The 23,578-nt window shown below is 51.2% G+C and overlaps 1 protein-coding gene across 1 annotated transcript; it reads left to right on the top strand.

Annotated features, from left to right (window-relative positions):
- Nucleotides 1–709: 709 nt before the first annotated feature.
- On the top strand, nt 710–22,789 carry LOC102559694 (ubiquitin carboxyl-terminal hydrolase CYLD). The gene is made up of 15 exons (XM_014600817.3): nt 710–770; nt 2,689–3,188; nt 4,819–5,100; nt 5,496–5,571; nt 8,399–8,607; nt 10,133–10,286; nt 12,588–12,723; nt 13,659–13,769; nt 13,864–13,955; nt 16,117–16,183; nt 17,193–17,325; nt 17,700–17,808; nt 18,069–18,187; nt 18,720–18,939; nt 19,333–22,789. The coding sequence occupies exons 2-15, from the start codon at nt 2,715–2,717 to the stop codon at nt 19,515–19,517; spliced, it is 2,367 nt and encodes a 788-aa protein (XP_014456303.1). The 5' UTR covers nt 710–770; nt 2,689–2,714; the 3' UTR covers nt 19,518–22,789.
- The last annotated feature ends 789 nt before the right edge of the window (nt 22,790–23,578 follow it).

Raw genomic sequence — 23,578 nt, 5'->3', positions numbered from 1 at the left:
TTTCTGCCAGCTTATCTATTGCCCCGTTCCCCGCTTTGGGGTGGGGGAGGCAGCGACTTGCTCCAGATGTTTTCCAACAGCTGTCTCCAGCCGGGCAGCCGGTCACTTAGGACGGAGAGTCAAAGGTGTCTGGACATGGGGCCAGACTCGCCGCCCCATTGCCTGCCGCTGGCTCCCCAAACCGGGGCAGCGGGTAGGGCACCCGCATTCCCCCGCCCGCCCGCCCGCCCCGGGGCTGCCACCTGCGCCCCCATCCTGGATCAAAAGCCGGGCACCCAAAACCTCCCTCCGCAGCCACGGCCAGGGGTGGGTAGCAGGTGGGCGGCTTCACGAGCCATGCCGCTCACTTTTCCCCTCCACATTGTTCAGGCAGCCGTTGGGGCTGTGGGGCTCTGGGCAAGGGAGTCATTAGGGGGTCCTTAGTGGTACTTGGGGAGTATTAATCCGCCACACTTGTATCCTGGGTCTGTTTCATGGTCTGTGGGGGGAGTCGGGTGCTAAATGCAAACAGGCCGCTTCCCTGCAACAACTCCCCCCCAACACGTTTGTTGCAAACTTTAGAGGTGTCTGCAGGGTGGGCACCTGCGCGCTGCCGCCTCCCGCCACCAGGGGGCAGCCGAGAGCGCCCGGCGCTGCCCCCAACTCCCTATCCGAGCGCCGATTGGGCGCTCCGCCACCTCGGCAAACCGGATTGGCTGTTAGAGCTGCCTGTCTGTCTCGCTCCTCCCGGACTCTATGGTGGCAGAAGGCGGAAGTGCGGCGGCTCGGAGGTGAGCGCGTCCATCCCGCGAGGGGGGTGGGGGGCAGGGCGGGGCGGGGCTGGGCGCGCCCACTCGTGACCCCCCTCCCCCTCCCCCCATCTCCTCACGACCCCCCGGCTTGCCCCTGCCTCTATGATCCATGGATCCATAGCTGTTCAGCTCAGAAGGGCCCTCAATAGATCATCGAGTCCGACCCCCTGCATAGGCAGGAAAGAGTGCTGGGTCTAGATGACCCCAGCTAGATGCTCATCTAACCTCCTCTTGAAGACCCCCAGGGTAGGGGAGAGCACCACCTCCCTTGGGAGCCCGTTCCACACCTTGGCCACTCGAACTGTGAAGAAGTTCTTCCTAATGTCCAGTCTAAATCTGCTCTCTGCTAGCTTGTGGCCATTGTTTCTTGTAACCCCTGGGGGCGCCTTGGTGAGTAAAACCTCACCAACTCCCTTCTGTGCCCCCGTGATGAACTTATAGGCAGCCACAAGGTCGCCTCTCAACCTTCTCTTGCGGAGGCTGAAAAGGTCCAGTTTCTCTAGTCTCTCCTTGTACAGGAGCAGGTGGATTGGTGGCCTGGTTTCGTACGAGATAATTCACTGGCTTTGTGGAAAATCCGGCGCTCCTCATTGCAGCCTGACCTGAGGGATGTGGGATTTTTAGACGGGGAGGTGATGTATTGACCACTGCCCTGCTGTACAGAGGAGAAACCTCGCTGGGATCCTGGCTGTCCTGGGTGGTGGTGTACAAATACACTTGTCTTTGAGTCCTTCCTCCCTCACTACGTCTGGCACGAAGGGGCTGTGGTCAGGACAGCATCACCCCGTGTCTTCAGTACAAATAACACTGATTAGCTCTTTCAGAAATACCACCGCCCCACCCCATCAATGTCCAGTCATCTCCTTGAGTCTGGAAAACTCTCCTTTCCTCATTATTGACCTCTGCATAGCTTCCCCTTCCACCTTGCAAACAGTCATCTTCATGCCTTCTTCCTCAAAGGTCCTGAGTGTGTTCCCACTTTCCAGGACTCGACTCCAAGGCGCCCATCTCCATGACCGCATCCACCCTACGTCCCTCACATTGCTAGCGGCCATCCTTGCTGTAGTGACAATCTCCTTAACTGCTCCCCTTGCTGGATGCGTCTTTTTGCCCATCTCAAGTATGGGATCTCAAGGCTAGGTGCAGACTCTTTATTATGCATAGAGCCCCACTCTTCTAGACACGGTACAGACCCAGATCAAAGCAGCCCCTGCCCCAAATCGCTCACGGTTAGTGTGAGAGATGGCAGATGGAGATCAGTAAGGATTTTGAGGACAGCACGACTATACCAGTGCAGTGTAACGACATTGCCTGATGCAGTGGAGCGGGCATCGGGGCAAGGGAGAGCTCTGAGGATGGGTTTGACAGGTAGCAGTGTAGCCTTGCAGGTCTTCCTTCATCTGATGCACCTGCCGAGCACAAGGACAACAACATAGGAGGAAGCAGGTCAGGCTGCTTTGCAAATCTAATGGGAGAGACAAGAATCGGAGGCTAGAGCAAAGGCCTGAGGAGTGAATTAGAGGTGATAGGTTATGAAGGCCCTCGAATGTGAAGACTGGTGGCTTATACTTGCACAGACGAGATGGAGCCAGAACAGAAAACATTAGGACATGCAGATGATCTAGTTGTGGTTGGCCTTGCTTTGGGCAGGGGGTTGGACCGGATGAACTCCTCGGGTCCTTTCCAGCCCTCATTTTCTACAACTCTGTATGCAGTGACAAGAGCCTCGAGTTGCAGCCAGGCGTGGGTGGTAGAAGGGCTGTTTCTTTCGGGTCTGATGCAGAAAGAGTTTGTGAGTTTACCTAGCCTGGGTGCGAGGATCTCGAGTGTCTAGTCCCTTGGGTGCTACCACAGAAACGTGATTCTCCATAACCTGCCTTGCCTTTATGTGTCTTAGCTTCTGCTTGGTCCTGAGAAGTGGCGATGACAACAGCCGTCATACCAACCAGCCCCCCACCTGCCCAAGGGGATGGAAACTTTTATTACATCCTGACGGACGAATTCCCCTATGGCAGCAAGCTCTTTCAAGCTGGGCACATGTGCTTCATCAGCGAGAGAAGTTACATGCACTTTATCTCCAGTGACACTGCTCCCAAGAGTCACCTGAGGGTGACCATGCTGCAGGACAATTCCACGGTCACGGTCAGCGTAGAGGTTCTTCAGCCCCTCAAGGACCGAGAGCCTGGCTTCCTCCTGGCCATTGGCAACCAGAGGGAGCGCTTGAACTGTTTCCTGGAAAGGCAGGGCCTCGAAGCAGCTATGGAGGCTAAGCTGGGCCAACAAGTGGTGGTGAATCCTGACCTGCAGCACTTCCCTGGCATCATCCGCTACATTGGAAGGATTACTCAAGCTACTTGGTCCCCTCTGTCTCCCACCTTCTTTGGGGTGGAGTTACAGGTAAGGTACTTAGGAGGAGCTTTTCCCTTGTCCTCCTCTCCACTTAATGTTATGTTGGGCCAGCATCTCATCCTAACCGGAAGGTTGGCCACAGGCAGTGAACCTGCAGTGCCTTTCCACCCATAGGGAATCCTGGTTTTCTCTGATTTAAAAACCCAAATCCATGTTTTTCCACAATTTAAAGTGAAATGCCACTATTATATATGGGGGGGGGGGGGTGTATGTGTTTATATATAGGTATCAGCTGAACACAATGCTTAATTGATATATTTACAATTTAAAGCAATTTGGAAGCCTACCAGGGACTCAATCGCTATAATAAAATAAATTCTAAATACCTATATATTTTGGCATTTGATTTTGGTTTTTTATCATAGAAAATCAGAGCTCCCTCCACAACCTTCATTTACCAGGATGTGGGTCTAGCTGCCGTTGCTCCTTTTTTCCACCCCTGGCGCTCCTGGTGCCTATCATTCACTACCCTTGTCCTGCCACCCCTGCAGCCCTACTGATACACTTCACTTGCCAACCCACAGCCCTGCCGGAGGGGGTCCCCAGCTGCCAGGGCTATAGGACCAGGGCCCACAGCGCCTGAGCTCTGGCTCAGCAGAGCATGGAGCCGAGCTGTGGCCCGAGCAGAGCATGGAGCCTGGCTCCCATCCCTTGTGGGTGGCATGGCTGGACTGGAGCTCATGATGCAGGGGACGGGGGGAGGAGGGCAGACGCAGGCTTCCTGCTGCAGGTTCAGGGCTCCCTGCCCTGCTGCTCTCTCCCCAGGGCCTTTGCAGCGCAGTGGGCTGGATCCGGCGTGTCAGGGCAAAACGGAGTGGACAGGCTCGGTGCCACTGCTGGGAGCCCCATGCTGGCTGCAACGCCATAGCGAGGTGCCCCTGCCTGCCCGGCAGCAGTGGGGGTGGCGGTGTGGAGTTGTGCCTCCTGCTGTGGCACTGAGCCTTCCCACCCTACTCTGCCCTGTCCTTCTGGGCCGTGGAGGTCCTTGGCAGGAGGGCAGCAGGGCGGGGAGCCCCAAGCCCGCAGCAGGGAGCCTGCATCCATCCCTGCCCTGTGCACAAATCTGGGGGGCATATGCCCCCCCAATCCTCCCCCCAGGAGTGCTCTCGGTAGAAGGGAGCTAGCATGAGCCACCTATGACTCCTTTCTGGTCCCTGGCTGGGCCCTGTGGCCATGCATTCCCACCCCAGCCCTGGACCCCAGGCCCCATGCACTGCTGCAGCTGAGCAGTGCCCCCAGCCCTGCCCTGCCCCATTCCCTCCCTCCCTCTCATCCCCCCTCCTCCCCCCAACGTACCTGGAGGGAACTAAAGGCGCTGCTCTCCATGCTGCTTGGCATGTATGCACGTGCACATGCACAATGCAGCCGCTTGCAGGCTGAAACTCTGACAGCCTAAAAGGGGATGACCACCGTTTCCCTCGTTTTTCTCCTTAAGAGTAGAAAATCTGTGTTTTTTCCGCGGTGAACAGAAACCCCAGATCCCTGATTATAAGAGCCTTTTGTTGAGGAAACCGGGGCTTGTCTTGCCAGCACTAGTTCTGATGGGAACTAGAATTCAGACTGTCTCTGACCGGTGCACGGTTCCGAACGTAATGTGTTTTTTCTGCTGGTATTCCAGGGTGATGGCGAAAGCAGAGGACACAGTGATGGCTCCTTTCATGGCATCGAGTATTTCAAGTGTCGGCAAAACTGTGGGATCTTTCTGCCGTTTAACAAAATCCAGTTTGTTCCTGGACTTGACAGCGATCGAATGAAACAGGAACCGAAACCAGATGCAACTAGAGTTGATCCCGTCAAAGTGGGGGATGCTGTGGGCTTCTACCTGGATGAGATCTTGACAAAAGGATTAGCAGTGGGAGTGTACAAGGAAGGAAACCAGTGGTTTGTGAGGGTTTGTTCGGTAAGCTTCATTTGTTCTTGTCATCCTTGTAGCCAATGTTGTGTTTAGTGACTTATAAATGTGTTTGATCAGTCCTGGGCATACCGTCCAGTTGTGGGGTGGGGTGTGAATGCTGTGGGTCTGGATAAAGCAGGGCAGGCAAAATGTAGCCCGTCAGGCCATTCTGTCCAGCCCGTGGGGCCCCTAAAAAATTAAGAAAGTTAATATTTATCTGCCCCTGGCTGCCTGTCGTGCGACCCTCAATGGCTTGCCAAAACTCAGTAAGCGGCCCTCTGCCTGAAATAATTGCCTGCCCCTGGGATAAAGCCAGCCTGTCCAGTTAGTGGCTTTCCTGGAGCCCTGTCCCCAACAAATCACTCCAACTGGTAAAATCCTCTGTGGAATGTTTTCTTTAGGAAGAAGAAGGAACAACAGATAGTTTTCGGGACATCCCCATGGACTCTGTTGTGAAGGAAGGCTTGCTCTCTCCAGGTAAATCCATACACAGATGCATTTGCCCAGCACATGCAGAACGCTGGATTTGCTGCTCTTTTTTTCCTTTGTGTTTTCAATGTCTGCAGCATGGCTGATGACCCTCAAACGCATCAGGTTTTGCTAATTTTTTTGAAGAGGATGCAGGGTAAATATGTCATAAAGTGTTTGAAGGGCTGGGAGAGAAAAGGTCTTGCTTTGAGAGCCTGAAGAGCTTAATCTATTTAGCTAATCGTGAAAGATTAAGAGCTAACCTGATTACAGAGTATAAGTAATAGCAGTTACTAAAAGGGTCTTTAATTTAGCAGAGAGAGGCAGGATGACAAGTTGGAAGCTGGTGCCAGGCTAATTACATTTAAAAGGAAAGCATAAATATCTAACGGGGAGTAATTAACCAGTGAAGCAAACTACAAAGCAAGTGGTAGATTCTCCATCTTGGTGTCTTCAGACCAGGACCAGATGCCTTCTGGATCATATGCTTTGGCTAAGCATGAGTCATTGGGCACAGTACAGGGGAACCGGGTGAGGTTCTGCAATCTATCCTACTCAGGAGGTCAGACCAGGCTGGCTAATCCAGCTTTCTGGCCTTACCATCTATGAAATGCAGTAGATTTCGGTTGTTTCCTTGACTTTTTTTTCCTTTGATGTAAATCAGTGGACTAAGTTAATAAGCAGAACAGGAGAAAAATATAGGCCAGAAGTGGGTAGTGCAATTCCTGATCATAATGTGATACTGCGCTAGGAATTGCTCCCTCCGGTTTTTTGTCCGCTCTTACAGACACGCTAGTCAATAAACAGAAAACTGTGGCCACGGCTGTTCAATCGCATCTTCTGCCCCCGGTCCCCTTGTACCTCGTGGCACGGATGCACGTGACTAACAAAGAAAATTCCACGCTGCACAAATCAGTTCTTTTTCTGCTACACCTCCTGCTGAGTGGATGGTCTGACGTGACCATTAATGAGAGGTAACATATCTAAATGTGCCTCCAAAAGCAAGATGTGCTTGTTCAAGTAAAACAGCAAAAAGCCATGCATAATCCGATGACAAAGCTTCGTCATTTTAAGTATCCTGATAAATCATCTGTTGCGAGTGGAAATCTCTTTCCATGCACTCTTCAGTCGTCTTGTTTTTTGCTGAACCACTCTTAAGCTTTCTTCTAGTTTTGGCTTGTGCAGTGAACTGAGGTATGCCAAAAGCTGTCATTCTGAAGCGTGGGAGCGTCGTCTTTTTTTCTCAGGTGGTCAGAGGCTGCGGTCACTTCTGGTGTACAGGCTGCCTGGGGCCTGTGTGTGCTGGAAGGCTGACACTAGCACGCAGCCTTCCAGGTTCCAGAGGTGACTCGGAGAACTCAAATTTGGGTTTGGTGGGAAAGCTCAGCGAGGTCTATTATCACTTGGCCAGGGCACCAGCTGCTCTGTTTTTAACCATTTGCTGCACTTAGCCAAGCTTACCCGTGCCAGTTGGGGACACAGGAGTTCAGTTTACACTCCCCAAAGTCTCTACACAAGTCTCGCAGCCCCTGTATTTATACCTGGAATACCTTATTTCAGAGCAGTGTTTATCTGTCTTCCTGTCCAGATGTTCCTTTCTACTGGTCTCTTGTCCAGCTTGCACGCCTGCACCTTCAGTTCTCTTCGTTTCTGCCTTGTTAGTGGGCTCTTACCTTTTGATGTTACGCCCTGAGTTATTTAGCTACTGCTTTTTCTCCTCAACTTCTTCACTCGACAATATGTGTTAATTTTATTACGTTTCTTATCAGGTTTTTCGGTGATCATGAGGCTTGTTCTTTCCAAGCTCCTTTTTGGTGCCTTTGGCATAACTGGAACTCCCTCACAAGTAACCAGGTGGAACTTAATTGACTAGCTAGAAGAAAAACAGTCACTGAGAAAACATGCTGAGATAACCCACATGGGATAAAGGGGAATCGACGGTAATCCACACTTGGTGGGGTGCTTTGGGCAGGAGTTGAAATGTCTCCACTTGGACACGTCTTTTCTTCTAGGCGTGTTAAGATTTGCAGCAAGCTGCTTTGTGCCCAGGCTGATCTTTTATGTACAGGTGAAAATTGCCCCCTTCCACTTCCTGCTCAGAGGTGTGCCCGTCCACTCATTTTCCATTTTCAAAGCTATGTTGCATGTTACTTAAATAGAAATGTTTCCATCTGCACATCTCAAAAGCACTGTATAAAGGTGAGTGAGTGTTAGTTGCAGCCCCACCTGGGGAAGGGATATGAAGAAGTCGTGACTGGTCTGAAGTCTAGCATTTAGCCAGTGGGAGAACTGGGATTCTGATTTTCAGTCCTTTCATTCCTGCAGCTGGAAGGAAGGGTGGGGTGGAGACAAAGGTGGTTTGAAGCCGTCTGTGTTCCCCGTGTGCTAACCCCCCTGGATCCTGAGAAGCAGAGGCCAGTGCAGTGTACTGTGATCGTGGCCCCCCAACACATCCCTACTTCACTCTACATAGTAAAGATGACAAGCAGTGTAGACAGAAATCTTCCTTTGAACTCTGCACCAAACCCTTTACTCATTTCTGCCTTGAAATCTGGCAGCAGAGAGCAGGCGAGGCAGAAATGAGTAACGGGTCTGACGCGGAGTTCAAAGGAAGAGAAGCATAGAAGGGACTTAGTTTCACTGCGAGTCGTACCCTGTATGTCTGGACCACCACCTGATATTCATTCCATTAGCTGGCATGGAAATCCTAGGCAATATTGTTTGGCAGCAGTGTTTTTTCAAACAACATTTGGGAACTAGAGCTGTCTGCTGGCAATTATGCGTAATGAAGGTTGACTTGCTATGCCACGTTCTTGACCTTGCTGTGTATTTGCAGTGTTTGAGCCGGTCGGGTGCCCAGGATTCCAGAAAGAGTTGACGCGGGAAAGAAGCCAGAATGGAGACGAGTGGGAAAGCGGGCATCCTTCCCTGGATGTGAACTCCCTGGTACAGATCCCCTTGGACAAGGGGAACCAAGTCTCTGGAACCATCCGCTGGGTGGGGAATCTGCCCAAAACTACCCACAAAATGGCAGGAGTTGAACTGGTAAGCAGCAGGGTGAAAGTTCTGTTGCTGAGGGCACGAGATTGTGACTTGCAGGTCTGAGGGTGGTAGGGGCTTTTGCCTTTTTTTGGCTCTTTGAAGCACCTCAGTTGTAGACCTTGCATCTCACAGCAAGACCTAGATTGGGCCTTTTATACATCGTGCTATGTAATGAAACAATCCAGCCAAGTGCACCTGACCTATCACACTTGGATCGTGGGTGGGATAATAGAGGTAGGGTTATGCGCAACTCCCTTTGTGTAAGGCAAGAAGTGTATTGGTTAGTTTGGAACTGGCAGCCAGGATTCCTAAATCCTATTCCTGTCCTTCTTCCTGACTTGCTGTGAAGTTAGTGGAGGGTAGGGCTAGGATTCAGAGAGACCTGGACAAATTGAAAGGTTGGAGCAAAAGAAATCTCAGGAGGTTCAATGACTACAAATGCAAAGTCCTTCACTTAGGAGGAGCAATCCTGTGCACCGGTGCAGGCTGGGGGTGACGGGCTGGGCAGCAGCTCTGCAGAAAAGGACCTGGGGGGACAGGGGACAAGAAGCTGGGCAGGAGCCAGCAGTGCACCCTTGGTGTGTGTGCCCAAGAAGGCTACCAGCATCCTGGGCTGCATCGGTAGGAGCGTTGCAGCAGATGGAGGGCAGTGATTCTTCCCCTCTATTCAGCACCGGGGAGGCCACATCTGGAGTCCTGTGTCCAGCTGTGGGCCCCACTACAGAAAGGATGTGGACACATTGGAGAGAGTCCAGTGAAAGGCAATGAAAATGGTTTTGGGGCTGGGGGACAGGACTTGAGGAGAGACCGAGGGAACTGGGCTGATTAAGTCTGGAGAAGAGAAGACCGAGGAGGATTGAATAGCAGCCTTCACCTCCCTGCAGGGGGGCTGCAAAGAGGATGGAGCTGGGCTGTTCTCAGCGGGGGCAGATGGCAGGACAAGGAGCAATGGGCTCCTGTTGCAGCAAGGGAGGCTTTGGTTAGATATTAGGAAAAACTCTCACTAGGAGGGTAGTAAAGCACTGGAACAGGTTACTTAGCGATGGTGGACTCTCCATCCTTAGAGGATTTTGAGACCCAGCTAGACAAAGCCGTGGCTGGGATGATGTAGTTGGGGCTGGTTCTGCTCTGAGCAGGGGTTTGGACTAGATGTGACCCCCTGAGGTCCCTTTACACCTTCATTTTCTATGAACCCTAAGCAAGTTTTTTCTCTCTTCCTTCATTTCTGCGTGTGTAAGTTGGGATAATTCTTCTCTGCCAGCAGAGATGTCATAAAGCTTTGTTACCTGTTTGCAAAATGGTTTGGGATCCTTGTAGAATTGGTTTTACCATCCCTGGGACTTGGATTCGAGAAGTTCATTCATGACATTGCCTGCCACTGCAGGCGTGTTTCGAGGGAGGAAGGAATCGTTGACACCTTGCCCCTCTCTCTCTCTCTCTCTGCCCTTGAAATCCCTCACTGCTCTAGCATGGTGCCAGGAAGCCTCAACCAGGGTTGCTCACTACTTGGTTTCCACCCTCCTCACAGGATGAAGACAAAGGGATCACAGATGGTGAATGGCAGGGGGTGCGCTACTTTCAGTGCCCCCCAAAGCGCGGCATCTTTGTGAAGCTACAGTCATGCCAGCCCGACATGCGCTTCCAGTGTTCAAGCAGTCCCAGCCTGGATTCCAGCAGCTTCAGTAAGTCCCCTTCGCAGTGGCTGGGTCGGACCAGGAGAAGGGGGTACAGCTGGTGGCTCTGGCTGGCATGGACTGTTGGGCGGGGGGATCACAGCCTTCTGCAGGGGGTGCATGGTCCTCATCCTTGCATCCTTTGAGCGTATTTTAACGAACTACTTCTTGTCCTCGCTGGGGCAGGATATTGATGGTTCCTCATCCCCTGCTTTGCCTGTGGTCCTTTTAAGGGATGTTTTGGGCATTATGCCTGGTGGTTGTGCAAGAAGGTTGTTTCTGAAGTGTTTAACACGTCTAGGATGATTCAGTCTGGAATGATTCTGCCTAGAACAGGGTTGGACTGTGGCAGCATAGATACTAAAAGCATTTGTAGCCCTGCACCTATCCAGACAGATCTTTTTCCTCTACCCTCTGCCCTACAACTTCCAGCATTCAGAGGCTCAAGAAGTCCTAATTTTGAGGTAGCACCCTTAACCGTTATGTTTCTTACCCACTGATGTACCTGTCCGCCATGAATTTGTCCAATCCCCTTTTCTGAAGCTGGTTATCTTGGGACCTAGATACCTGTCACAGCCTGTGATCCCACTGTGCTAGTTGCTATACAAACCCAGAATGAAAGGTGGTCCGTTCCTCCAAGGGTTTGTAATCTCAAAGACACCATGTGGTTACAAATAGGGTGTCACAATGCAAGCAGCTTAAGTGCTGAGATTTTTGTAGGCATCACAGCAAAGGGGAGTTTTAGGAAGGGATTTGAGCTTTGCACATATTTGAAGGAGCTTCTCTGGGGCATGGTGGTAGCATGGAAGAAAGCATGAAGTGGGTGATGAAGGCTAGTGGCATGGGACAATGCAAAACAGGAGTTAGCATCCTGGCAACGAATGCAGTATGCTAAGCAAGGAAAAGATAAGCCATGAAGACTCTGAATGTGGAGACAGTGGTATGTTTGTGAGAAAGGGTAAGTCAGCACAGGAAGGCACAGAGTGGCATGATGAGGGCAAAGCAAGCATCTAGAACAGCAGTGTTGGCAGCAGTGCGAACTGGATCTGAACACTGCAAAATTGTGTTCATCAAGGCCAGAAGAAAGGATGTTGCAGTAACGTAGATGCTAAGTGAGGGCAGCCCAGGTGTTGAGTGGTAGCTCTGCGGATGGACTGGAAAAGACTATCGTGGAGATCTTCAGCAGAGAGAATCTGCAAGACTTGGACATCGTCTGCCCATAAGGAGGATCAGTGTCAGAAGTGACAGCCAAGTTATGGACTGTAGTGATAGGCAGGATAGTGACAGGGAAATGAGGTAGCAAGAAGAGCCTGAATGAGAGAGAAAAGCACTGCACTTAACCCTGTTGAGCTTGAGCTGATGGCCAGGCATCTGCAGGGAGGTGTCAAGAGATGAGCTGAGGTTTTAGCTTTGTCAGAGAGACAGGTCTGGACAGAGAAGTAGGTCTGTGAGTTGCCTGCAGAGAGATGACCACTGAACGTGTATTCCTGGCTGAAATTCAGGGGCTGAAGAAGGGGACCAAGGAAAGGACCTTCTTGGAGCCCCTGCGGCAAAGCCGAGAGGGATAAAGATGATCATCTGATTAGAGAGGTAGAAGGAGAATCAAGAGCGAAAGCCAAGCCAAGGCAGGACAGGAGTATGGGCTCTCTTCTCCCGTCTCCCCCTTTTCCAATGCTCTCCCATTCCCTCCTTTTCAAGCCGTTGTCTAGTACTTGGAGCAGGGTGCTGGGAGTCAGGACTCCTGAGTTTTAGTCTGACACTTGGCACTGACTTGCTGTGACAGTGGGCAGATCGCTTAAATTCTCCGCTGTCCAACTTCTGGCGTTGAAATGGGCATAATACTAAGTTCCCAGGGACATTGCCAGGCTTAGCCATCTGTCAGGCATTGCAGATCCTCTTGTGAAAGGATCGCTGCTGTTTTAGCAGTCCCTGCCACCTGCAGCATGGTCTGGATCCTCCACTCAGGGCTAGCTGGAGCGCTAGGATGGCCAAAATGCAGCTGAACGGAGCAGCAGCAGCCCTTCAGAGTGACTGTGCTAAACCCCTGGTGTTTCCCTTGTGCCCTTGGTGGTAGAGGAGCTTTACAGGGCAGTTGAGATCACTCTTGATCCAGATGTGTAGCCCTCCATGAACCCTTGAGCTCTGCAGTAAATTCTTATGTAGAGTTTAGATGATGGTTGTATGGGATGGTCTGACTAGAAGTGGTCCTGCCTCAGGCAAGGGGTTGGACTAGATGACCTCTGGAAGTCCATTCCAGCCTAGCTTCTTTCAGATGATAAAAGCAGTCACTCCTGTTTGTTTCTGTTGCAGACGAGCTGGATAGTCCACAGGTTCTGGATAATTGTCCTCCTCTCAGGGACCATGAAGCTGTGCATATCTTAAAAGGGCAGATGAGAGGAATTCAAGGGCACTGCAATTCCTGCTACATGGACGTAGCTCTTTTCAGGTCAGAGGTTTCACTTTGACGCTTTTGGGTCAGTGATAGCCTTGATTGAACGGCAGCGCCCCAGCCGAGTGCTGGTCAAGACAGCTTATGCCAGAGCACGAGGCAGGCTCGTTGCACAGTAGAGTAGAACGCAGTGGGCGCATCTACGTGAGTGGTTTACTCTAGGGCTGACAAATTAACTCCTTTAAAAGTCTTCGCTTCTACACATGCAGCCCTGTTAGGCCTCAGTAAACTAATAAATGCTGCTGTAGGATAGTACTTGTGAACACACGTACTGTCTTGTGGCCGCCTAACTTCCTGCGCCGCAGCGCACGTATAGGTGCTGACGGGACTGGCTGGGGCACGAGGGTAAATTTAATTTCACGTGTAGACATGCCCAGTTCTTTAATCTAGAGATGTCCCTGGACCCTGGCACCTGTGCCACGGGATCTCCTTTATAATATGAGAGGGACAGTTCTCCCGGGCTGCAAAGATCCTGTCATTTGCATGCAATGAAACATCAGAGTTTGCCCTACTGGCTTACGCTTTTTAAGTCTAGAGTGGCACCTTGAATAGTGGTCAGAAACACATCCTTTAGGGAAACCTCCAGCAATGCCACTAGTTGATTGTGCAGGAAAATACCCCACAGTGACCCCTTCTCTCCCCACCCCCATGGCAGGCTATGAGACTTACTGCTGGAACATGAGAATTGATTCCCTTCCTTTTGCTTTCCCGAGCTGCAAGCACTGCTTATAAATTAGTGTCGCTGCAATATTTCACTCAGATCTCTTTATCCTGCCTAAGTTCCTGGATTCTCTTTTTCCTTGATTTGCATTTCTGTATCTTTATGCCTCTCATCATTTACAACAAAAGTTGCCGACTTACTCCCAAGACTCTGCTGTTTGGGGTGGTGTTGCTGCAAACCCAGTTACTTACCAGGCATTGTCTCACCGCAGCCTCTTCTCCTGCACCTCTGTGCTGGATTCCATGCTCTTCAAGCCTCCCCCCATGTCTGACAGGAACGTCCAGAAGATCCTTCGGGATGAAATCGTGACCCCCCTCCGACGGTGAGTGCGGCGTGTGGGAGTGCTGGAGGCAGTGGGTTTTTACTGAAATCTCCATGCACACAGAGTTCATCCCCTGCCTTTCTCTCCTTTCCAGGAGCGGTTTTGTTACTGCTCAGAGCGTGATGCGCCTGAGGCAGCAGCTTACGGAAAAGGGCCAGTGTTCAAGCTTTACCACTTCTGAGAAAGGTAATGGACTCTGGAGAATCCTTGCATCTGCTTCTCCCAGTCGGGGACTTAATTTTAGGCCTGTCTTGGAACACTTTAAATAGAATCACAGAAAGTTAGGGCTGGAAGGCAGCTCAGGAGGTCACGTCTAGTCCACCCCCCTGCTCCAAGCAGGACCAGCCCCAGCTACATCATCCCAGCCGGGGCTTTGTTGAGCTGCGTCTTACGTCTCTAAGGATGGAGAGTACATGACCTCTGTAGGTAACCTGTTCTAGTGCTTCACCACCCTCCTCAAGAGAGTCTTTCCTAATATCTAACCTCAACTTGCCTTGCTGCAGCTTGAGCCCATTGCTTCTTGTCCTGTCACCTTCCCCCACTGAGACCAGCCCAGCTCCATCCTCTTTGCAGCCCCCCTGCAGGGAGGTGAAGGCTGCTATTCAATCTCTCTCTGTCTTCTCTTCTTCAGATTAAATCAGCCCAGTTCCCTCAGCCTCTCCTCAAGTCCTGTCCCCCAGCCCCACAACCATTTTCATTGCCCTCAAAGCAGTACCTGAGGGATTTCTCTGAGTCTTTAGCTAGGCTGGACCCTAAGCCTGATGGAAAGATTGGGATGCTGAGTCTCCTGCTGCTTGCCTGTTGCTCAGAAGAAACCCCATCTTCTCGGAACGCAGCCCAGGGAGGTCTCTGTCCTGCCTATTAGCCGGTGCTTCCAGTGCGGTGTCAAGCCCTGCTCCTCTGCGTAGGGTTGTCAGTGCCACCATGTTTGCCAGATTCCATTTGGCGTCAGTACCATTTTACTGAGAGCAGTTCCTCTGCAGATTCAGTTGGCTATGACAGGTTTCTCCACCTGTGGCGTTTGCTATGCACATTTATACAGTTACCTTGTTCCCAGCCAGGGTATCTGCTCCAGTGAAAGGTGCTTGTGTGTTACTTGCCTCATAGCGTAGCTCAGTGGTTCTCAACCTCTGGTACCTTATGTGTAACCCCTGCCGATTGACGCGGCAGAAGTGAAACTGGAAGTCCCACCGTGGCACTTCAAGTTTCACTGCCACAAGCCAAGTCTCACTTTTTCCACCACGGCCTGGAGCAAAGCAGCCTGTGCGGGGCCTCCCTCCCTATCCCCCAGCGCACTGACGCTGGGGCGCGAAAGCCCTGGCGCACCGGCTGCTGCGGGAGGGGCGGCAGCCGGAGCTTCTGGCCTGAGCAGGCAAAGACCAAAATGCAGCACCCACATACCCCCTGCCCATGTCTCACGTACCCCCAGGGCCACGCGTACCACGGGTTGAGAAACACTGGACTGTGGCTCATTTAGTATTCACACACCTTAGATGAAGGGGTCTGGCAGTAATGACAAAGCGATTCGTAAGTGTCCAGGTACTAACATGATGGCCATATAAATACTCAGATGAGTAATTAAAAGTAGAAGATACAAACTCTTCCCATGACGTGTGATGTCTTGTCTTTTTATTTATCAGTATCTTTTTTTTTATTCATTTCTTCCTTACCAGAGATGGCCCAGACTTGGTCTGGTTTCTCACATTGTCCCTGGCTTCAAAGATAGTTTAATGCATTTGAAGTTGGCAATAAACATTCCTTGAGATTTGCTCTACCAAAGTTTAAATAATGTTGCCCTGCAGTACTTACCTGCAGTGTACAGATAAGAATTTTCCTTTTTAAAAATAACTAGGAAGTCATTCACTACTGATGAAATTGAGACATCTTTTCCTGACTCCTCTTCATCTCTTCGTGGAGAGCTATGTCTGTCTCACGTTGACCTGTTTCTCTGTGCCGGTGGCTTTCCACCTGCGGTCCACAGACCCCAGAGGTCTGCAGATTGTCTAAGGGGTCTGCAAAAGATGACTATGATCAGTCAAAAGTATGTGAATACCCACACCTATAATTCATAGGGGTCTGCACCTCCATTCACAAATTTTTTAGGGGTCTGCAAATGAAAGGCTGAAAGCCACTGATCTAGGCAGTTACCTGTGTGTTCAGCTCCTAGTCTGAATAGCACCATACCTAAAGTAAAAGAGGGGAAACGCGATATCAAAACACTGCCCCATGTCTGACTGGCTTCCCCCACCCCAAACTCCCATCCTGGGAGGACGAGGCGGAAGAGGCAAGCTTGCTGATTTTGAACTGCTCTGATCTATGCTTTTTTTTTTTTTCTCTGACCTTTTAGACCCCGAGGAGTTCCTTAATCTCATTATGCATCACGTCCTGGGGATAGAGCCTCTTTTGAGACTGCAGTAAGTTGCTTTCTGGGTGTGCGCTCTTATTTTAGAAATGACTTTGTTGCCCAGACATGAGATGGGGAGTGGGAAGAGGCATGATTCATTTCCCTTGAGCACCGAGGAGATGGTGAAGCAAATGTCTAATTTGTGAGAGAGCGCCTCGCTGGTGTCTCCCAGTTCCCCTTTGTCTACCAACTGGGGGCACGTTCCCGGAAGGACCGCAATACTCCCAGGGTTTGTGCGGGTGGCATTATCTCCCTGACTTAAAGACCTGGGGAGAGTCGACGGTGGCACAAGTGGCACAGTGCCCATTTTCCTCATCCCCATCGGCTTCCCTGGGGAGCAGTTTCAGAGGGTCGGGTTGTATCTGTGACATTCTCAGGCTGCCAAACTGGCTGCAAGCCTGGTGTTTCAGGAAGTTGGTGGAGTTAGTCCCAGAATCTCAGCTCTTTATGGGGCTCTGAAGGAAACTAAAAGTAAAAAGTTGCAGCGATCAAGAGCGTAGAAGGGGATTGCTACACTTCCGCGTTCCTTCTTTTAGAGACGTAACGGATAGAGCTGCTCAGGAAAGCAGCGATACAAAAACGACTGTTTTATTGGACTCCATCCTTCCTGCTATGAGCTGTTTTAAGAGAGGTCCGTCCTTCCTGTGTTGCTCCATCATTACTGGGCTCGGGGGTGTGAGAGTCTGGAGGAGCTGTATCTTACAATTTCACACGTGCCGCATATTTTGGCTTTGCAGTTTTCCAGCCTGATGCGTTGCAGATGCGTCTTGTATCCCAGGTGCATCCCATCTGGTCATGCTATAGCACAGCATTATTCCTATTTTCCTATTCCTAATTTAGGAATAACAAAAAAGAAATCAGTGCATCTTTTAAATGTGAAACTGAAGGGGGGTGTTTGGCCCATCGATGCTGGAAGTAGAATGGGATGCTGGGCAGGACCCGGTCCCATTCCTCTCCTGCGCTCGTGGTGCTTACCGCATGTTTCTGAGAGTGCCCTGACTCCTGAACACTGCCTTCAGGTCCAGAGGCCGGAAAGAGCAGGATTGTTACTGTTACCAGATATTCATGGACAAGCAGGAGGACTTGGTGGTACCCAACGTGCAGCAGTTAGTGGAGCGTTCCTTCCTGTCTTCTGATCTGAAGCTAGTGGAGGTGAGTGCAGCCAGCTTTACCTCCTCGCACTAACTGCTGCCTTCGTGTCCTGGCCTTCCCACACCTGCTGGTCAGAAGAGCCTTTCACTCTGCATCTCCACAGTGAGTGTGGCTCGTGACTTTACAGCTAACATCACAGTGCAGGAATAGCTGTGCTATGAGGGAGGTATGCGCAGATATGAAAGGTGAGATGGGCACTTCCTGAGCAAAGAGAGGTGCTGTCTCCGCCGACACCAGGAGATCCTGTGGAGAATGCTTAATCCGGCTGCAGGGTTGGGAAGAGGGACTCGGGCTTTATCTCCTGGCAGGGTTGATGTGGGTAGAACCGTCTCCGCCCTGATTTAATGACTCTGTTGTTGTCTGTTGTGTCACAGATCCCATCCTGTTTCATTATCCAAATGCCCCGTTTTGGGAAGGAATATAAAATGTTCAGCAAAATCATTCCCTCCTTAGAGCTGGACATCACTGACCTGCTGCTTGACAGTAAGTTATTGGGCAGGAGGGATTATAAGGACTGTCTTGCACCTGAGAGCTAACGCTGTCAGGCGTCATGCACTTCTGAACCCAGTGGGATGGGCTTGCCTGGTTCGATTGTAAACCCCGTGCTAGGGATCATGCTGTGATTTCTGCTCGCCAAGGAGGCCTTGCCTAGCAGGCGTGAGGTGCCCTCTGCCTTGCCAGGGTCCGGAGGATATGGATTCCCTGTGGTGATGCCTCTCCTATTGCTTATGTTCCTACTCCAGGTCCCCGGGAATGCTCCGTGTGTGGTGACGTTGCCACCCAGGAGTGCTCAGAATGCTTTAAAGACCGGACGTTTGCCATGACGGGGCTGAAGCAGTATTGTAACTCCTGCTGCAGACAGGTATCCCATCTCCTCGTCCAGCTGCAGTCTGGGGATATTTCTACTTCTGCTTTCTCTGCAGCCATTAGCAGAGGCGGGGTTCTTGTCTAAGCAAGCCACTCCTTTTGCCTCGGTCATCCACGTGTGATTAGTAGCCATATTATGAGGAACTTGCACATCTCTCATCCAGATGGAGCCCAAACGTGTAACAAGGCTGCAGCCGTGACTGCGGACTTTCCCTGCTGATTGAGTACTTGCACTTTCTGGCTTCTCTTGGAGGGCTTTCCATTGCAGGGCTCATAGCTTTCAGACTGTACTTACCATGGGAGAATGTGGCTTGCTATTGTGGAAGAGTCAAAGCTAGGGCAGGGACTGTGCTGGAGCCAAGCGGCACTTGGGAAAGATCCAGTTAAGGGGAAAGCAGATGACTTCTGAATGAATTGGGAACTGAACTGACCGCTCCTCCCTGGCTGCCTTCTCTTGAGGCTGGGTGCACGTGAAGTGGCAGCAACCCTACTAAATCCGTCGATGCTCGTGCCTTGTCTGCCCTCAGGTTCACTCTCACTACCAGCGCAAAGCACACCGGCCCACAAAGCTGCATGTCCCTGACGAGTTTCCCGGCACGAGCCAGCTGGGCAGCCAGCGGGTCCCACGGGAGAAAATGGAGCTCTTTGCAGTGCTCTGTATAGAGACCAGTCACTACGTCTCCTTTGTGAAATATGGACCGGAGAAGGAGAATTGGATGTTCTTTGACAGCATGGCCGACAGGCACGGTAAGGAGAGAGCTGCATTTGCACTGTCAAGCCCAGTTCAGAGCAGATGTCATGTATTTCTGTGTTGCTCTAGAAGGTGATGAACGTGAGGTATTTCCTGGACTTCATTGGGCTGCTTCGGTGATATTTAAAATATTTTAAATGAGCAGCGAGAGGGGCTTGCCTGTTGGCTCTAGTGCCCAGCAACCCCACCGACTGCTGGACAGGCTTCCCCATCAGTGTGCCGGAAGGGGCCAACAGCTGTGAGGCACAGATTACTGGCTGTTCAGCAGAAAGGCCACGAAGCATAAATTAAAGGGGCCTGTCCTGTCTCTGGCTATGGTGTACTTGAGCTGGGTATCTCGTCTCTTAGGTCTGAGCCCAAATCACGTTTCCTTTCTCCCTCTGGCTCAGGTGCTGAGACGGGCTACAACATCCCCACAGTGACTCTGTGCCCAGAAGTTGCCAAGTACCTGGAATTGCCGGTGGCCGTGCTGGCCATGGAGCAGCCCCGGGACATGGAAGGAGTGGCCAAACGCCTCTTCTGTGACGCCTACATGTACATGTACCAGAGCAAGAAAATGGCACTTTATAAATGATGCCAGCTTGGCGGGGCAGACGGGGACGTGGGTGCCACTCCAGCACAGAACAACGGGGCGTTGGGAAGGAGAGGCTCAGCTCTCACCAGACAGCCTCTGCTTTTGCAGCTGCTTATCGGGAAACTCAGAGTCCGAGTCAAATGACCTTTCAGCTTTGCATTTGCTGACGTCTTCCAACAGCTGGGATCGAGCTATGCACAAGAGCAAGGTTCAGTGTTGAAAATCCTGCAGGCGGCCTTAGCCAAGCAATAGATTGGACTTCCTGCAGATCTGAGCGGTTTAGAGATTTTTAATTAGGACGTTATTTTGTGAGAGAGCTTCACCCCATTCCTCTGCCTCCTCCTCCTGCTCTTTCCCTCTCCAGACTCTCTGCAACTCTAGCATCCTTCCAACCCTCCCTTCTCCCTGATAGCTCTTCCCTCTAAGACTCAGGAATAAGAGCCACAGGCCAAGATGGGAGGGGGGGACTGTTGTTCTCAAGTTGGCAAAAACGAAACTGGATCTCTGTGCAATGTATCTCATCACATGGGCAAATGAATGTGATGTCCTTCTACACGGTTAGGAGTCGGATGTCTCGGGAAGGGATTTCTAGACCGGCGATACTCTCTAGAATGTGAACTCCGGTCCAGACAGCTCCGTGGCAGGGGCCGTTGTGAACAAAAACCAGCCCTAGATTATTTATAACTCTAGTGTTTCATTACTTCTGCTCCCCATCCCCCACCACCCAGTCTTCCCTTGGCCGTCTTCCCTTTTTTTAAACATGAAACTTGGCTTGAGACTAGTTTAGTGTTGATTTGAGCCAGGAACGCACGTTGCACAAATGTATTTTTTTAGAACAATATCAAGGAAGACAATGCACTTTTTCCTTCTTCAAAGTATATGTGGTTGATTGGAGGGTAGGGATGTCTTGCCGATTCAAAATTCATTCCCCTTTTTCTTAATGTTCCCAAGGTACATGTGAAAGAGCGCTAACCAAAGAAAAATCCCTAGAGTTTTCTTTTATTTAAATGAACGCATTACGGTTTTATGCTCGTACCAGGAATCAGAGTGGGTGTCGGTCCAGGATGCGGTGGTGTGTGTTTGGTGTTTAAGAAATGCTCTGTTATGGAGATCGGCACATTTGCCCCTCTGGTCCACAATAAAGACGTGGGTCTCACGGTGCGGGTAGGAAGCCACCGAGAGTGGCTATTCTTAACCAGCCAAACACTAAGCCTAGTTTCTAGCTGGTAGTAATACTATACCTCTAATGGAGCTCTTCAGTGACCTTCTCAATTAATATACCCATTTTGAAAGGTATTATCCTATTTCCCTAGCAAGTATTAGGGGCGCTTTCAAGTTTCAGGGGAAGACGAGTAGCATAATCATGAACTTGAACTTGCCAAAAAGCCCTGACAACGAGGGTGAATACGGTTCTCAGAGCTGACTTTCCAAGCCTACGCAGAGAAAGTTAAGCTGGGATCACGCTGGGAAATGTGGAGCGAGTTTTGAAATTTCTGTCCTTTATTGTCTGCTCCTGATTGGTACTGAGCATTGCAGTTCCCACTGCTATGGGACTCGCGGGTGCTTTGCCCACTTCCGAATTGCACTTGTGTCCTAAATTTAACTCTGTGCTGAATCCTCTGTTTGCATCATCCCCAGGAATGAGGTTTTGGGGTTTCGTAGTGCTGTCTGGGAGGTGACGTGCGGGAGGCAGTGTAATAAGATCAAGCCGTGGACACCAATTCTGAAGCTTTGATGCCCATCGATTTGAGGGAGAAGAGGCGAGCAGTCAGCTGCCAGTGGTTGGTGAAGTGACGGTTGTCTTCCATCCTCCGCATGCAAGTGTCCCGAGGCGGAGGTGGAGATTCCTCTAGAAAGCGTGCTTGGAGGCTCCGGGCTGCAGTCGCTTTACAACCTCCCCTGGTCCCAGCTGAGAACACGGTCCGTTTCTGCTGCTGTCTGCTCCAGGTGCTTGCTTCTGCGTCCATGTCCGAGCTCCCCTCTTCACGGTCTGCTCTGCAGCCACAAGGGTCAAGCTTCTGTCTCAGAAAAGCAGGAGACTGACCAGTGGTAGCGTTTGCTTGCAAATGAACGGGGGGATCCCTTTGAACCAGATCTCTTCCCAGCTTTTTTTTCCCCTTCTCCATGGGATTTAGACCCCCTGGAAGGTTGTTCATGCTTCAGGTCTTGCTGTCTGCTCTAAGCTGACCTGTTGGTCTCGCCCTGCGATCCGCAGAGCGCTAGAAACGTCTTCTCTCTTGGTCCCGATGATCTGTCTTGGCTCTTTATCCCCATCTTGTTCATCTGAAATTGCCTTTCCTCTGAGCACGTTCTCTTCCTGGTCAGTCCCAAGTGACCTGTTTCTGCAGCTTCTCCTAAGGACTCAGGACGTTTTTCTCCAGGGTCTCACGGAGTCAAAATCCTGTCCTCTGACTACGTAGCACGTCTGGGATTTCCCAGCCTAAATGTTTAATAGCAAACCGCTCTTTTTACCTGTGTTTTCTCTCCCTCGTGCTAAGTGCATGACACTTCTTCTAGCAAACCAAAGTGCCTTATGCATAACGTGGTCAAGCAGGCAATGCCGTCCTACACTGATTTTATTTAAAGGGAGCCAGAGGCCTCGGCATTGTGTTCCCTTGACTCTGCAGAGCTGATCTCGATTTCCCCTGTGCTTCCCTCCCCTTCCCTCTCCACACTCGCTGCAGAAATAACAGTGCAGTTTTCAATAGTTTTGTAACTGGATTTCTCTTGTCGCAACAACGCTCACGTGCATCCAGCCGTACTCCCTTTCCTTGAGTTCGGGTCAGGAGTAGCTGCGGCGACTTCGTATTTCGAGACCGCTGGTGCCAGAACGAACGCACGGGTTTGGGTCTGTGAGTGAGGAACGATTTGTGACTTTGTAAGTTAGCACCGACAACCCAAGCTCCTGTCATCAGCATTCGCTGCTGGGTTATTCCAAGTAAGTGCACATCAATTGCTGCTGCAACGATGACAGATAACTCGGACCCGGAAGGCTTTTGTGTTTAACCTCGCTGCCTGTGCCCTCAGTGGCTTGTGGCTCATTTGAGGGTTTCTGTACTGTTTAACCCCCCTGTATGTTGTGCAGATCGCTTCTAATATGAGGCTTAATGCCTTTTTTTTTTTTCCAGCTGGCTTCTGTCGTTTTGCCTTAAAGTATTAGTTTGTGGAAGGCGGGTTCTGGGAATACCTTTTGCACTGACTTTTTTCCATGGATTGTAATGGGTGATACCAGTTTAATGTACAAATGTCTTTTAAATAGAGTCTTTCATGCAGCTGTCGTGAGTGTGAGTGTCTGTCTGCAGCGCTTTCCCAAGCTGGGGCTGCGAGTCCTCTGCCCTACACCGTCCCCACGTCTTTGAAAACTGCAGTGTAGTCTGTTCAACGAAAGTGGTGATTCAGGGAGCTGGGACGGGGCAGGGGTGCTGCCAGATCCTTTGAGGTGTGCCAGGAGATAGCGTAGATAAGTTGATTAAAAAAGCAGGCTCAGGTTTGTCCCTGCCGAATGATACCCCCCCCCCCCGCCCAGTCCTTTGGCAAGGAGGTAAGCGCTGTCATATATAAATGAGTTTTGGGAGCGGGGTGCCCCTTGTTTCTCGGACTCCCCCGGGAAGGGCTGGGGCCACGGATCCAGCCACGGTCCTAGCGCTTGGAGGAGCCTGGAGAGCAGGTAGACGGGTGGTGGGAGGAGGGACGATAGCTCCACTTCTCAGCCCCTTGAGCGCTTGTCCCACTGATGCTAACGTTTCCTGCCCAAATCCTTCATTCTCCTTCCCTGCTCCAGGCCCACAGCTAAAGGTGGTGGATTTCCCTCCAGGAGCCCTTCTCCGGCCTCCCGCCGCACGGGGTACGAGTGCACGGCGCTGCACACAGCAAAGCAGCAGCAGTGGCTCTTCCTTTTGTGCGCCCATCTCAGCTGTTTTCTGGGCAGTAGCAACCCCTGGGCCCACTGGGACGAGGCAGAGGTGATGCAGGGAGCGAGGCTCCTCTGAATGAGCAGCGGGGAGAGCAGGGACTAAAACAACCCTCCTAGAAACACCCTGGCTGTAAGGGGAGTGGAGACC

The sequence above is a fragment of the Alligator mississippiensis genome, chromosome 3 (genome assembly GCF_030867095.1).
Source record: "Alligator mississippiensis isolate rAllMis1 chromosome 3, rAllMis1, whole genome shotgun sequence".
Taxonomy (NCBI): Eukaryota; Metazoa; Chordata; order Crocodylia; family Alligatoridae; genus Alligator; species Alligator mississippiensis.
Note: the sequence above shows the minus strand (reverse complement) of the source record. Positions and strands in the feature narration are given on the sequence as shown.

Bases quoted from the DNA above. Each gene is read 5' to 3' on its own strand.
- LOC102559694 (XM_014600817.3), top strand. From the start codon at position 2,715: ATGACAACAGCCGTCATACCAACCAGCCCCCCACCTGCCCAAGGGGAT. The intron at 8,608-10,132 runs GTAAGCAGCAGG...CCCTCCTCACAG, and splicing joins AAATGGCAGGAGTTGAACTG to GATGAAGACAAAGGGATCAC. The intron at 13,770-13,863 runs GTGAGTGCGGCG...TCTCCTTTCCAG, and splicing joins ATCGTGACCCCCCTCCGACG to GAGCGGTTTTGTTACTGCTC.